The sequence below is a fragment of the Chiloscyllium plagiosum genome, unplaced genomic scaffold (genome assembly GCF_037043375.1).
Source record: "Chiloscyllium plagiosum isolate Xiang-an unplaced genomic scaffold, Cpla_swu_hap1 HiC_scaffold_8, whole genome shotgun sequence".
NCBI classification, from domain to species: Eukaryota; Metazoa; Chordata; class Chondrichthyes; order Orectolobiformes; family Hemiscylliidae; genus Chiloscyllium; species Chiloscyllium plagiosum.
This window is the reverse complement of record NW_028270146.1, coordinates 95,709,217-95,725,070: the sequence shown is the minus strand read 5'-3', so window position 1 is coordinate 95,725,070 and position 15,854 is coordinate 95,709,217. Positions and strand designations below refer to the sequence as shown.

At 47.1% G+C, this 15,854-nt stretch overlaps 2 protein-coding genes across 5 annotated transcripts in view; both read right to left on the bottom strand.

Annotated features, from left to right (window-relative positions):
* The window catches only part of LOC148149447 (uncharacterized), a 103,752-nt gene extending 100,298 nt beyond the window's left edge, over positions 1-3,454 (bottom strand). Inside the window, exon 1 of the mRNA XM_087990135.1 lies at positions 1,506-3,454. Coding sequence (XP_087846261.1) covers positions 1,506-1,533 — 28 coding nt within the window. The 5' untranslated portion in view covers positions 1,534-3,454. The remainder of the gene's footprint in view (positions 1-1,505) is intronic.
* A 147-nt stretch (positions 3,455-3,601) lies between these two features.
* On the bottom strand, positions 3,602-7,874 carry LOC122553834 (mRNA decay activator protein ZFP36L1-like). 4 transcript variants are annotated; one of them, XM_043698231.2, is made up of 2 exons: positions 7,785-7,874; positions 3,602-5,305 (listed from the first exon to the last, which is right to left on the bottom strand). In XM_043698231.2, the coding sequence occupies exons 1-2, from the start codon at positions 7,857-7,859 to the stop codon at positions 4,322-4,324; spliced, it is 1,059 nt and encodes a 352-aa protein (XP_043554166.1). In that variant the 5' UTR covers positions 7,860-7,874; the 3' UTR covers positions 3,602-4,321. The 4 variants fall into 4 exon arrangements, with proteins under 4 accessions (XP_043554166.1, XP_043554167.1, XP_043554168.1 ...); XM_043698232.2 differs by lacking the exon at positions 7,785-7,874 and adding an exon at positions 7,295-7,559; XM_043698233.2 differs by lacking the exon at positions 7,785-7,874 and adding an exon at positions 6,157-6,366.
* Positions 7,875-15,854: the final 7,980 nt, after the last annotated feature.

Below are 15,854 nucleotides of genomic sequence, written 5' to 3'. Positions count from 1 at the left end.
ACTTGCATCTAAGACAAGGGCAGCAAATATATGGGAACATCACCTTCAAGTTCCCCTCCAAGCCACTGACCATCTTGACTTGGAAACACATCACCATTCCTTCACGGTCACTGGGTCAACATCCTGGAATTCCCTCCCTAAGGGCAAAATGGGAGTCAACCCATAGCAGGTGGACCGCAGTGGTTCAAGATGACAGCTCACCACCACATTCTCAAGGGGCAACTTGGAATGGGCAATAAATGCTGGCCCAGCCAGCAACTCCCATATCCCACAAATGAATAAATACAAAATGAAGACGCATGCCATGTGGTATATGCAAACACAACAGCTGGAACATCTTGGAAACTCCGTAACTCCTTCCCTGCACCTTCAGTCAAAAGAACGCTCAATGCCCAATACTGTATATAAATGAGGCATGTTACACACCCAGCCACTTTCCAACACAAAGCATTGCATTTGCAATCAAGGGGAAAATATTGCTTTGGGACCAATACAAAACATTAAATTGCTGCCATCTATAATCTATGATAGAACAGAAAGTCTGCAATCAAGGCAGTCAACTTGGAGAAAGTGAGGACTGCAGATGCTGGAGATCAGTGTCGAGAGTGTGGTGCTGGAAATATACAGGTCAGACAGCATCCGAGGAGCGGGAGAATTGGCGTTTCAATCAGGACCCTTCATCAGGGCCTGCTGTGTTTCTTCCAGCTCCACATTTTATCAAGACAGTCAACACTTGGTTGAGTGTCCGGCTATACATGTAGGTGAGATGGGTACAGGCTGGTCAACCAACCTGCTGCTGCCTGTGATATCAAACCTTGCCATGATTCCTTTGGACACTGCTCCAGATGGTGAAGAGTGGAATTCCTTCCCCCTGTAACCCACAGGGTAATAGATATTCCAAAATCAGCCAGATGGATGGAGTTAACATTGTCTCTGCTCCTACCATCAATACAGAGAGCAAGTGCGGCATTTCCATTAATGCAACCATCCCCATATCAACCAATGCCACGTTAAGATTGTTTTGAAGGCCATCCAATCTTATTTCATGTAGCGTTCTTGTAACCATTGCCTGTAACCCTCCAGACTGGGTTAGGAATGGCCGAGAGAAGTGAGAAGGTCTTTTCGAACACCATCCAGTTCGTTTGTAAGCTTTGTTTGGAATAGTAAACCCAAGGCCTAAAACAGGCACTTGGTCAGGATTTTCCCAGGACAAACACCTACTTTCTGACCCAGTTAATTGGTTTGCACCCAGCACGGTGACCCTGAATCAAAGACTCTTTAAGGGTCTAGGGACCTTTTGCAGAGACAGTCACCACCAGTACCACCACCTCGAGGGCAAATTTTATGGTTCTCCCTGGTTCAAGCCATTATCTACTCCTGACATTTCAATGTTCCTGTACAACTCAAAGAATGATTCCCCCCTTGTTGTGTTTTGCTGTGGATTTCAATGTGTCACCACCTCAGCACAGTGTAACTTATCGTTAACAAGACCAGTGCATGCTTACCTTGAGCAGTGTCTGGGGTTACCATCATCCAATGCCAATTCAGTACAAATCTCAACCATTACCAGACGCAGAGGCCCAGGACAATGTGGGATTCTGACCTGGTTGGAAACCTCGCAGAAGCATTTATACTTATTTCAACATCATGATCGATCTGGTCAAAATTTTACCCAGCCATGTGATTAGTGCATTCACCCAAGTTCTCTCTGATCTGATCTCACATACTTGCAGTGTACTGTGGCATGTTTGCAGGCCTAGGGGGTTGAAACCACGCCACTGAGTAACCACTATTTTTGTTATCAAATTTCCACCAGGGTTGTGTTAATTGACAGGCGGATGAGCACGTGTTTCACTACACATTCCTCAGCATCACAACAGCAACACACCCTTGCTTTACTTTCCCACTCCCATCTAAAATTAGCACAGTGCCAAACAACAGCAGTTCTTAGGAGGGACAAGCTCAGGACTGATGGACTCTCTTTAAACTCGATTTCCCCCTCCTGATGCTTAAAATTATTCAAAATGGTGCCGACATCAGAAAAGCTTTTCACTGTACAATATAATGCAACAACAAATCATTTGATTCAATTCAATTCAAATCCAGAGTTACCACACTTTGGAAAACAAAACCATTGGGGTTTTATTGATTTACATTTGAACCAGTCATTACAAAAAGCATTCTGTATAAACAGACATAGAAAATTAACCATGTAGTGAACAGTGAAGGAAAAATACATTCAACTTCCCTGTGTGCCAACTCCTGGTTGTCTCTCTGAGGAAGAGACCAGGGCCTATAGTTTAAAAAGAAAGCATTATTAGTTACACGGAAAGCATACATCAATGCTTGGAATGTGTTCAGGCAGGCACTTGTGTCACAGTACTGAGCCCACACCTTCGTAACAGTCTCTTGTATCATGGAAGTCAAAGGGCCTAAAGAAAAATTAGGCCGCTGTTAGCAACAAGAGTCGAAAGGCAGCGAGTGCACAGCTGCCATAAAAATACATGAGAAGATTGATTTATTTTACTTTTTAAAAGGTGGCGGGCGGGGGGGGGGAAACTACAAAATAAATAAATTCAAAATGTTTTTGTGTTTTTAAATTACTTTTTTTATTAAATAAAATAACTGAAGAGTAACGTTACAAAAACCCTCGTCATTGTAGTATAATATATTAAACTGTGGAAACAAAAGAAGAAGGAAAACCTCTATCTTCAGATTAATAAGATCATAATTTAAACATAAAAGAAAAATATATTTCTATGGTTCGTCATTGTGATAAATACAAACAAAAATGCATATGTTTGGCAATAAATATGTTTTTGATAAGTTAAATAAGCAATTTTTTTTGTGTGTGTATGTGTGTGCAGTGACAAGCGATATTTTTAAATCGTTTAACATTCTGCTGATTTTGTTTTTAAAATGGGGGTGGGAAAACAAAGAAATAAAATCAACTAACTTGGCAAAGTTCAAGGCTAGCTGGTTAAACTATTTCTCTCTCACTCACTGACAAAAACTATAATTTAAAAAAAAACACTTGCTGAAGAAACTTTCACAGTTCCATTCCAACTCCACTCTTCAAACCACCCCCACCCAAACCAATCAAAAACTTTAAAAAACAAATTACCATGGTCAATTTGGACAACCGAAACCGAACAAAAAAAAAACAAGGCAGCCAGAACTCTAACAGCACCACATTCATTTGACAGAAGTAAAATTTGGCAGTAATTGCCTGCCCAGGTCAGTTAATCCCCACTCCAACTCCCCTCACAGTTTAATTTCTTAATCCCAAGGCCTGTGCGTTGTCTCACCTATTCACATTTGCACCTATTCACAATCACCCCCAAATTAACTCCAGTCCCTCGGAACTGTCAATACCTAAAAAGAGAAATTGCACGGGGTTGGGACAAGGGATCCAGAGAGGTGGGCAAGGAAGGAAGTTTGGGTTGGGGTACAGGGAGAAGGCGCAGAGAGATGCTAGATGTCTCCTGGTGCCCGGCCCCATCTGCATGAGGCAACAAAGTCTTAAATCAACTTGTATCCACAACCCCACCACCTTGCACAAGAAAATAAGACACGCTCAATGCTGCCATTGCAAAGGATTGGGGTGGGGTGGGGTGGGGGGGGAATAAGAGAGGGAGAAGGTAAATTATAGCTAAATGGACATCAAATATAGATTTCTGTTTTGCTACATTAAAGGTCTGATTTGACAAATTACACCATTCAGTTCTCTTTTTTAAAAAAATACTCTCTTCAAAAGATTCTCAAAACCACACTCAAGAACTTAAGACCAGGCAGATAGGTCGGTGTTTTGACAACAAATTCACTTCAGATCCTGTCACAAAGTGCCTTGACTCACCCAGGCCAATCCCCAATCAACTACAGATTTCCCAGGATGACTCTTGCCTCCAAATGCAAAATTGTTGGGCAATCAAAGTAAGGTCCAGGACGAGGAAGAGAGAGAGGGGAAAAAAAAAGTATTTAAAAAATTTTTGACCATTCTGATTTTTCCAAAACAAAAACAATCTGAATGAATTATTAAAAATGAGAGATAGGTATGCAGTCATTGCTGTCCCCCTTGCTATCAAATTGAAAACTTGAAGGTAAACACATTGAAGGTCATCAGTTGACACTGCACGTAGTTGGTGAGTTTGGGTTTGACAAGTCAATTCTAACCCTTGGATGTGTGTGTCAAAAATTGGCTACCTGGACTTTTTTTTCAAAAAGGAAATCACAAAAGTTTGTCTTAAATGCTAACTCAGATTTAGGGGCACTTGTTTTTTTGATAGCTCCCTGCTTCTTCCAGCACTGGAGAAAGGTCAAGTTAATCATCCGAAATAGAGAGTCTGCTGAAGATGGGGAGACGCTTGCTGAGGTCAGGGGTCGGAGATTCTGACCCGCTCACACTCCCAGAGCTGCTCAGGTAGCTGTCGGACATCGAATCTGGAGGACTCGGGGGAGGCTCGTAGAGATGGGGCGACTCAGCCAAAGAACGGAGCAGGAAGGAAGGCGAGTGGGCGCCGTTGTTAGCGGCGGTCATGGGAACCGGGATGCCAATGCTGGGAGCGAAGAGATTGGGTAGTTCCTGGCTCGAGTAGGTGAAGGGGTTGCTGGCGCAGTCTGGCAGCGTGGGCGAGGAGCTGAGGTCCTCGGAGCTGAACATGGGCGGAGGGGTGATGGAGGTGGGGCTGTCCAGCAGCCCACTGGAGGAACTGGAGATGCCAGAGAAACTGTAGCTGTGCTGCAGGCGAGGCCTGTCGATCTTGTTGGAGGAGGAGAGGGGGAGATGCTGCTGATCGTGAATGGGGGACACGCGCCTCTCCTCCGCATTGTGGATGAAGTGGCAGCGAGGGCCGTAGGGGCAAAATCCAATGGTGTGGAAGGTCCGGCAGAGTTCAGTCTTGTACTTGGGGTGCCGGGCCAAGCTCCTCAGCTCGTGGATGCCATGAGCAAACTGGCACTTGTCGCCATACTTGCATGAGCCATTCTCCTCGAAGGGGCGGCAGAGTTCAGTCTTGTAGCGGCTGGAGTTGACCTGGTTCTGGGCTTTCTGCAGGCCCGTCTCCGAGAAGGAGCGGTCCCGGAATTTGTTCTCCTTGTTAGGCCCGGCAGCAGCTGTCCCGCTCTGCTCCAGCTTGAAGCCATTCAGCAGCTGGTTCTGGTTGAACTTGGAGTTAGCGTTGACAAGGGCGACGGAATGTCTCCTCTGGTAATCCACCAGGGTTGGGGTCCCAACGGCCTTCCTGTCCAGCAGGGGCACACTCGAGCTGCCCACGTTGATGTTGTTGTTGTAGCTAATCATCTTGTTCTGGGTGAGGACAGAAAGCAAACTATCACTTTAGACACGAGAGAGCAAAACAAGACAGCTCACCCCACAAGTTTTATATGCAACCCCAATCTCCCCAGTCCAGCATTACTCTTCCCCCCCCACCCCCTCACCTTCACCCGTGTAAGACACCTACATTCTGCATCCCCTTAAAGGCTTCACTCTTCAACTCAGCTATTCCACGAGGCAGCAAGTTTCAACAACTCAGGACAGAACGTTCTTCCCAATTCCTTACTGGCTCTGTTCACGTTCATGACCATTGCATTTGTGGCCCTAGGTAGTGGATTCCTCCATCAACAATACCAACCCCTGGCCCAAAAGCATTGTCTATCACCATTCTGCCCCAATACTTTAAAAGATTTAATTAGATTGTCATTTGGTCTTCTCTCTTCTGAGGGAAATGAGCCAAGTCTGTCTTAACTGATAGGTATTACGGGTCAGAGAGAGAGAGAGAGAGAGAGAGAGACCACTTTAGGGTGCAGGAATCAGTTTGACGTCATGGCGAGAGAAACATGACAAAAATCTTGTTTACATTGAACAGGCAAAAAGAGACAGGGTCTGTGGCTCACCGGGCAGAAGTCAGCACCAATCAGACCATCCCGCGTTCCTCGGGACAACTCGAATGACAAAGGGCAAGTCCCTGGCAGGGGCCGTTTATACACTACTGCACCCACTAGGTGCTCCCCAGTTTCCCCATAGCCCCCAACTCCTGGACTCCACGAACAAACCGTCCCCTTGTCCACTGCTGTCACAATATGGAAGGGTAGGCACTACAGAACCACCCTCCCCTCCCCATACCATTCCAAAAGAAAAGCCTTCAACTTAATACACACCACATCCAAATAATGCTCCACTTCCAACATGTTTGAGTGAAAGGCAAGACGTCGAAAGTTGGAAGAGAATGCTCAGGCGAGACTTCAGTCCCCAACAGCCCCTTCCCAATAAGCCGGCTGGTCCCCCTCTCTCTCCCCCCACCCACGACTTTCTCTTTTTGCATGTGGCTCTCCTGCACTGTGTAACTCCTGGTCCTAATCGCCTGCTGAGGAGGGGAGGCGAGAGCCTCCTGTGTTTTTTTTTGGGGGGGGGGGGGAAGGGAAGAAACGTGCACACAAATCGAGAGCAGTGGGGGCTGTCTCTGTCTGTCCAAGGGTCCAGCACCAGCAGATGCTCCTTTTGGGCCACACTGGGGCAGCAGGAGTAAACCAAAAGAAAAAACAAGTGGGTGGGGACTCCCAAACTTCCAAATCAGAATCTTGGCGCGTTCCAAATCAGAACCCCCACCCCCCCAAAAAAAAATCCAAGACAACATTCCTGATCTGGAATCAAGCAATCTCGCCCCACTACCATTTCCACCCCCCCCCCCCAACCAAAAATAATACAATTCAAAAATACCAACTTTTTAAAACAAACTGAATAAAACTGGAGCAGCAATTACATAATGGGTTAAAATGTACAAGATAAACAGGAAATGTTTCACCCAACCGCCTCAAACAGGACAGAGCAAAATATACACCCAAATTCAAACAGCTAGAGAAGTCAGTGTGTTTTAAAAACACACACACACACGAGAATCTAAATGCTGCAGAGGGTTGATTGTTTTTTTGCTTGGATACAAGACCCACAGTCGGACATCCAAGACTTTCTATTTGTTAGGAGCAACATTAAAACTCATCTCGAGGCATCGGTTAAAGAGGAGGGGGGGGGGGGGGGGTGTGGGGGGTTCGTCTTTGCACAGAAGTTTCGGCTGAACAAAACGTCCGCGGCAAGAGGGACTTCAGACTAAATGCAGAACGGGAGGGAAAGCCGTCGCTGGGGTCGAGTGATCGAGAAAGTTGCAACGTGCTTGCTGCAATAATTAATACCCATTCCTCCTCCTCCTCCTCCTCCTCTCCCCCCCTCACACTCACACACAAACAGCAGCTCAAAATGAAAAAGTTAGTGCGTGCTTCTCTTCCTTCCCTTTTTTTTTACCTTGCATAAAACTTCTCCAATGTCGTAGAAACATGAGGTCAACTTTGTAGACATCTCGAGGTGTCCGGCTTTAGCGAGAGCAAGGGGGTCGATACGCGGCTGTGGGGGGGGGACGGGGACAGGGACGGGGCGGGGCGACTCGGATCGGATCGGATCGACTCCCCAACTACACCGGTCTGCTATTATTTTCTATTTTCTTCTCTCTCTCTCTCTCTTCTCTAAGCTGCGAGCCTCCCACTCGCCCCGCAGACTTTCAACAACTCGCAGTCCGACATCACCCATAAATAATTTCCCTTCCCCCCGTAGGCGGATCCCTGGTATTTAAATCAGCCCGAGCTTGTGGGCTCTTTTTTTTGGTTTTTTTTTTGAGAAAAAAAAATCTCGCTGACTGACAGCAACTGCACCCAGCACACACCCACACACACACACACACACAGAGAGAGAGAGAAATTAACGCCTTCCCACACACAAAAAAAAGTTAAAACTTTACCAAGTTAAAACTTTTTCTTCCCCTCCCCAAGTGGCTCCCCTCTGTCCATTTACTTCCTCTGTGCAAGTTTGTCATTTTTTTTTTGTCGCTTGTTTAAATGAACTTAAAACTTTGCACCACACCATAACATCTCAATGAAGTTAACTAATTGGTAGCTTTCAGTGTGTTGGGTCTTTTTGTTTTGTTTTGTTTTTGGGCGGGATTTGGAGCTGGTAGAAGCCATTGCGAAATGTTTGACAAAGGTTTTTTTTTGGGGGGGGGGGGGGGGGGGGGGAGAGAGAATGCGTTTTTTTCCTTTCTGGATTAAACATTTTGGGAGGGAAAATGTGGAGCCCTTTATACAATGGGTTGCACAAGGTTCAGTGGATTTACTGAAAGGCTGTTTCAAAGTGTGTTTTTAAAGTGGCCACTAAGATAGGGGCAGTTTTAACACTTTTCAAATAAAAAAAAACATAGTTTAATAGTATGTATTTTTTAAAAAAAACCCCACACATTTCGACTCGCGGTGTTTTGGCTGTTTCCGAATGATTTTCATTGTGCGCGGCTTATCGTCTGTAACAGATGGTTGCAATTTCAAGTCTGTTACAACGGGTTTTGGCGGGAGAGAGCACAAAAGGAACTTGGCGCTAAAGGAACTTTTTTTTAAAACTTGTTTTCTTTGGGGGGGGGTCGAAGAAGAGAAAATTTAAGAATGAAACGAGAGAGGGGGCTGAATTTTTAAAAAAAAACTTGACAACGTTCGAGAAGGCCAAACGAGAGGCTCCTGACGTTTTCAGTTTTGCTTTTTACAAAAAAAAAGCATGTTTCTCTCATTTATTACCCCCCCCCCTTTAAAAGACATTCCTATAAAGCACGTTTCTCTTATCCTGTTTTTTTTAAAAGACGTTTCCCCCTTACTCCTCCCCTTTGCAAAACGTTTCTCTTTTATTCCCCCTCGTTTTGTTTTTTAAAAAAGTTAATCTTTTATTTCCTTTTAAAAAAAAGTTTATTCTTCCCCTTAAAAGAAAGTTTCACTCTTATATACCCCCTCTCCCTTTACATGACTCCGCAAAGACTTTCTTTCAGAAGAGGGATTTGTATTTAATAGTTTTCCCCACCCCAAAAAAAGCAGGATTGTTTTGTTTTTAAAAACCTACACAGAACAGCACGCTAATTCGTATCACTAAAAGCTATTTCTTTCCCTCTTAACTTCTCATTCCGAGGGAATCCGCCTGACGCTGATTTTTCATAAAGCATGGGCGAGCTCCCCACCGTCGTGCGCTTTTAATTTTAATTTTTAAACTCTCAACAATTTGCAGCGACATATTTTTTAAAAAAAAGTTCGGCAGGATTAAGTAATAAAGAAACTGGAATGAAGGGGAAAATAGAGATGTGGTGTGGTTCAGCGCTGTGGCTATTTTAAACGGAGCCTTCAACATTATAAACAGTGTGTGTCAGTGGGGGGGTGCAGAGGAACTGAACCCATTCAAATCTCAATCACCAAACCTTCCTCAATCCCATTCACACGTGGTGGCTGAATCAGCAGATAGTTAACACTATCTGCTCGCGAAATAACAGCTGGAATATTGTCGCTTTGCTCTCTCTTTCTCTTTTAATATGCATTTTCTATTTTTGGAATTCTACAAGTTTTGCTTCCCCCCCAGCTCCTCCTCCCTCAAAGCCAGGCTGTTTTCCCGCAAAATACAATTCCCGATAGCCACAGAGGTCAGGACCGGGGCTCGCCCCTTTGAAAGCTTTCGCCTCGTCTCTTCACAAGTTATTTACCTTTGCGGCCACTGGGCTATGTTTTGAAGGAGCTCCAACCCTCAGACAGAGTTTTTAGACTCATCTGAGGGGATGAGAGAGCTTCCAGTGCTGGTGCCTCTCTCTCTCTCCATGTGCCGTATGGGAGGGTGGAGGCTGGATCACTGCTTTTCTCTCTCCTGAGTTGTGGGGGGTGGGAGTCCCTGGCTATGGCAGGTACGACCACTTCCTACACTGGCGCATTGTGAACACATATCCCACAGTCTTCCAGGAGGCCTCGTTTTGACCCACTTCCAGTTGGGATCCTCCACAGGAGTGCTTTTAGTTTTTTGTTTGGAGGGAGGGTGGGGGAAAGGCTGCTCTCTTCATCTCCTCTACACCCCCCCCCCCTTCCCCTCCTTTCCAAAAAATGTGCAGGCGAGGTGAGTTGGCCAGGCTAAATTGCCCGTAGTGTTAGGTGAAGTGGTAAATGTAGGGGGTTGGGTCTGGGTGGGTTGCTCTTCGGGGGGTCGTTGTGGACTTGTTGGGCCGAAGGGCCTGTTTCCACACTGTAAGTAATCTAATCTAATCCCCTGCTTCAAATTAATTTTTAGTTTCAGTACCTGCCTTAAGCACTATCCCTACCCTCCCTCAGCCTCTCGAGTCACAAATTGTTGTTAAAATGTATCTGTCTTAAGACTTAAAATGTTGTTGAGCAAAGGTTTTTAGGCACATGGTCAGCTAGGGATCCGGGTTCGATCGCACCCTCGGGCGACCAAGTCTGTGTGGAGTTTGTATATTCTCCCCATGTCTGCGTGGGTTTCTTCTGGGTGCTCTGGTCCAAAGGTTAGGTGGGTTGGCCACGCTAAGTTGCCCCATCGTGTCCAGGGATGCGCAGGCTTGAGTGGGTTAACCATGGGGAAGTGCAGGGTTAATGGGTGGGTAGGGGTGCAGGTCCAGGTGTGATGCTCTTTGAAAAGTTGGTATGGACCCAATGGGCCGAATGGCCTACCTCCAGACTGTAGGGGTTCTATGTGTGCCAAAGGCGGGTGTGTGGAGTGAGGCTACCAATTACCCATGGTCTCGTTGAATGCTGGCACAGGTTTGAGGGGCAGAACGGCCTACTCGCAGGCTCATAATCCAAATCCAGAGATTCAAGGGCTTCAATCCAGACTGACGCTTGAAGTTGCAATCCCAAGGGAACCCTGCAGTGTGGAACCTTATCGATGAATTAATGCTCCCCTCTGGTGAATGTGAGAGGTCCTCTTGTGCTGGTGGTGTTGGAAGGGTAGGGGAGCTCAGGACTCAGCCAAGCACTTCCTTGGAAGCTAAAGGCTGTAGCTGCTGAAAACTTTAAACAAAAACAGAAAGCACTGAGATGGTGCCGGACAATGCTGACTTTGTACCCTTTCCCACTTTAGTCATGTATTCCTGTGCTTGAGTACACGTGACAGTAAAATATAATCCAAAAAAAGGCACTGGAGAAACTCAGCAGGTCTGGCAGTATCTGTAGAGAGAGAGAGAGAGTGACAAACAGAATCGAGTCCAGTGACCCTCTGTCAGAAATGTGATGGGGTTTGGGGCTGGGGGGGTGGGAGCAGGGGGAGATGGAACCGAAAGGGCAACGCTGGGGTAGAGTAGTGAGCGGGAGACTCATAGAGTCACAGAAACAGACCCTTCGGTCCAACTCGTCCATGCTGACCAGATATCCTAACCTAATCCAGTCCCATTTGCCAGCACTTGGCCCGTATCTCACTAAACCCTTCCTATTCATATACCCATCCAGATGCCTTTTAAATGTTGTAATTGTACCAACCCCCACCACTTCCTCTGGCAGCTCATTCCATACACGCACCATCTACTGTAGATTAAATGACAACAAAAGGCAAAGGGAGTGGTAATGGTTGTACTAAAGGAACGAAACATTTGTCCAGCGTGAGTGTGAACGGTTGAGTAATGAACGTCTCTGTCCAAAAGCAAGAACTCGAAAAACCAGATTCAAACTGGCTCACACGGTAAAAAACAACAAAAGAGACTGAAAACGGAGGAACTGAAGTCGTCAAAACTGAAATGGAGACAAGGAAGCAGGCGACTGGAAAGTGAGGCTCCTCCAGCTTCCATTAGGCTTCACTGGGAGGCTGGAGCAGTCCGTGGACAGACACAGCAGCTCCACAGGCAAGTGGTGAACTAAAGTGGCACATGGCCAGCAGCTCTGGGCCATGCTTGAGAAGCAGTCACCCTGGGTTGTCACCTTTAAATCACTTATCTGGCGCACATCATGATCACATCGCTGTGTATGGAATCTTGCTATGCTCAGCTTTCCTGCTGGCCTTCCCGCACATTCCAGCAGTGGCTGCACCTCAAATCAGGTTGTGAAGGGCTGAGGTGGTGGAAGGCGCTACAGGAAAGCACCTTATTTCTGCACTTTCCCCCACAGTTGTCAGGGTGTCACTCCGTACTTGGAATCTGAACCAGGTCAGAAAGAGTGGGTGGGTTGACAGGGAACAGTGAGGGGCCTGGTAAGACTCCACAACCAGGAAAATGCTGGATTGGTATCAGGAAGTAACATCGTGGTATGGTGTGCTTCCCGAATAATGTAGGGTGTAAATTTCAACAGGTTGCCTCCCCCTCCACACACACACACACAACAGGGTCCCAGGTTCGATTCCAGCCTTGGGCGCCTGTCTGTGTGGAGTTTGCACATTCTCCCTGTGTCTGCGTGGGTTTCCTCCCACAATCCAAAGATGTGCAGGGTAGGTGAATTGGCCATGCTAAATTGCCCGTAGTGTTAGTGTTCGGAGGGTCAGTGTGGACTAGTTGGGCCAAAGGGCCTGTTCCACACTGTAGTGAATCTAATCTAAACCAAAAACACACACACATTCACCCCTCACACACATACACACATCTTCTAGATATACTCCAACACACATTAACCCCCACCACACACCATAGCTCACACATTCTCCCAAATTGCCCCCCACCACACATACACACACACCCAGCTCAATCCTATACTCAGTTAAAATGAACATGACAACTAACTCAATGTTGGTCAAGGGTCATCGTAGGTCTGCATCAGGCACTGTTCCCAGTGACCAACTGGGCTGCTCTCTGTCTTGTTTCCTGCTTCCTGATCCCTGGAATCTCATGCTTGTTATAACAGTGTGGTCTGAGACTGCAGGCTGTCGGGATGAAATGTGGGGAACAGGGCTTTTCAGTGAGACTGGAAAAGCATGAAAAAGAGGGAACGTTGCTAGAAAGTCTCAATTACTTGCTTTTCACTCAGACACTCTTGACTCACCCCAGACAGGTAGAACCAGATCACCTAATATAGAACAGTACAGGCCCTTCAGCCCTCAATGTTGTGCCAACCTTTTATCCTACTGTAAGATCAAGCTAACCTACATACCCTTCATTTTACTATCATCCATGTGCCTATCCAAGAGTCGCTTAAATGTCCCTAATGTATCTGACTCTACTACTGCTGGCAGTGCATTCCACACACCCACTACTCTCTGTGTAAAGAACCTGCCTCCAACCACCTTAAAATTATCAGTCTGGTATCAGAGGGTCTGGGACTGGGATCTTAGCAAGTTTCTCTGCTTCACCAGTTGTGGCTGTGCCTTCAAACTGTCAAGGACCTGAAAGCTGTGGAATTATTTCTCCAAAACTTTCTCTCCTCCCCTGAGACACGCCTTTAAACCCGCATCTTTCACCAAAGTTTGAGTCTCTTCAGATGGCTGCATGTCAGATTTTGTTGGTTGCAGTCATTTGAAGCATATTGTGACATTTTAATCTAGATTTTGGTCAGAAAGACCCCCATATGCACGCACACACACACACGCACTACATCAGTACCCTTATATTTTAGAGTGGAGACCTAGAGATTAATCTTAATTCCTGAGAATCCAGGCTAAACTGGAAGCTTTGGGATACAAGCACAATATCGTTCCTGGATTGAGGGGGAATTGAAGGGAGATGTTGCCACTTGGTATTTTATTCTAATCGATCCTGTGGCTTCAGCGTTGTCTAGGGGAAGACATGAAATGTTCGGCCTATGCTCATGAAGGTGGGAGGAAGCTAGCAACGACAGTCTAACCCCACTGCCCCTAACACCATCGCCCTACTCCATACAAATAGGTGGCCTAAGGCTGGAGGGAGGCCTCCCGGCTGTTGGTCATGTTCAGAAGGCACGTCGGTGGTGATTGAGTACACCAGCCCTGACTAAACATCCACAATGTAGCCTAACAAAGCAAATAGATGCTTGTGATTTCTGCCTGTGGGCAGGCACCTTGGCAGCAGTGAAAGTCCAGTCGCAACCCTAGAGACTAGGCAGACTGAGGGCAAGTGGGCGTTTGTTTCCTGTGAGGTGACGATCAGAGACTGACCCACCTCCTGGCCTCCTCGGCCCACCTTGAGCTGGTCTCGAGTCATTGCCACTCACTTCCTGCCCTTGTTACCATGACACGATAAGTTTCCCCAGCTCTTGGGCGACTCGATGAGTTTCCACAGCCCTGCGCAACACCTCGCAGGTTACTGTACAAATGCTGTGGTGGCTGAGTCTTTTGTTCCACTCGAGCTGCAGAATTAACCCAACGCCCCCTCAGGTGCCCAGGGCTCCTGCAAGCACCTCACAATAGAAGGTGGTCAGCGCCAAAGAGCAAGGGGGTGGTATTCATGATGAGGTAATAGGTGGGCCCACTGATCACCTATTTAACCGCTTCCTGTCAACTACTGCAAGTGGCGTAGGGTGAGCAAGACTGTTTCCTGTGATGGGGTGTGGGGGGATTTCACTGTCCTGAGGGAGGGGTGGGGTCAGTGGACAACCTTACAATGAGAACCCAGTCATTCAGAACAGAATCAGACATGGAAGGGTGAGTGGAAACTTGGCACACTTTTCTCCCCATGAGACTGTAGGTGAGTCAACCTGAGGAGGCGAAACTGGGACGAGTGGAAAAGGATGTCAAGGGAGTTTGGAGCGAAGGTTGGTGGGTAGGGTTGAGGAACACTAAGTGGCAGAACAGGCCTCAGGGGCCCCTTTCCTCTGCTAACATAGATTCAGCCCAATGGCTCTGAGGCATTTATTCCCAAAGCCCCTCGGCCATTGATTGGGGGGAGGGGGGGAAGATTGCCTCAGTTCTCAAACCCCCCCTCCCCCCCCACCTGTGATCACTCACTGGTGAGGCCTGCTGGACAGCAAGTACCCAGTGAGCAGGACAAATGGTCAGATCACCTGCTGACATTCCTCCAGTTTGGTCATCGAGTGAGGGTTATGGAGTGGCGTCACATGGAAGGGATGGGGGTCTCAGCCGCAGAGGTGACATGACCTCCCTCCGCTTCCTGTCTCCCTCCAGCCCCCCACCCCCAACCCTGACACCACTATCCACCTAACTAAATGTCCTTCTCGACTCCAAACTCTGAGCGCGGAAGGTTTGTCACTCAATCATCTCCTCACATGGTGGCTCAGTGGTTAGCACTGCTGCCTCACAGCGTCCAGGATCCGGGCTCAATTCCAGCCTTGGGTGACTGTGTGGAGTTTGCACATTCTCCCCGTGTCTGCATGGGTTTATTCTGGGTGCTCTGGTTTCCTCCCAACTGTCCAAAGATGTGCAGGTTAGGTGATGGCCATGCTAAATTGTCCATAATGTTCAGGGACGTGTAGGTTAGGGTATTAGTCAGGGATAAATAAAGGGTAGGGGTCTGGATGGGTTACTCTTCAGAGGGCCGATGTGGACTTGTTGGACTGAAGGGCCTATTTCCATACTGTAGGGATTCCAAGATTCAATGATTCTAACAGAAAACCAAACACCTCCCTCACACATTCAGCACAGTTACCGACACCATTAAAACTGTTTCAAAATGGTGGGGACAAGAGCAGGGGACAGAGGCTGGTGATTTTGCAGCGAGCCATGCACTTCCCAACTTCCCAAAGCCATCCACGATTCAGGAGCGTGATTGAAGATTCTCACTTGCCTGGAGGAGTGTAGCTCCAACAAAGCTCAAGAAGCCCACCATCATCCAGTACAAAGCTCCCCAGTTGATTTGGTACTTTATTTCCCACTTTCAGCTTCACTTCCTTCATTACCAGCACTCAGTAGCAGCAGCAGTGTATACCATCGACAAGATGCACTGCAATAACTCTCCAAGGCTTCTTAGACTGCACCTTCTCAATCTCCAGTCTATCTTCTAGAACCTCAAGAGCAGCAGGTACAACAGAACACCATCATCTCCAAGTTCCCCTCCGAACCGTATACCATACAGACTTGGAAATATATTGCCACGCCTTCAGTGACATTGGGTCAAAATCCTAACAGCAAAGTGGGTGTACATACAACAGATGCACTGCAG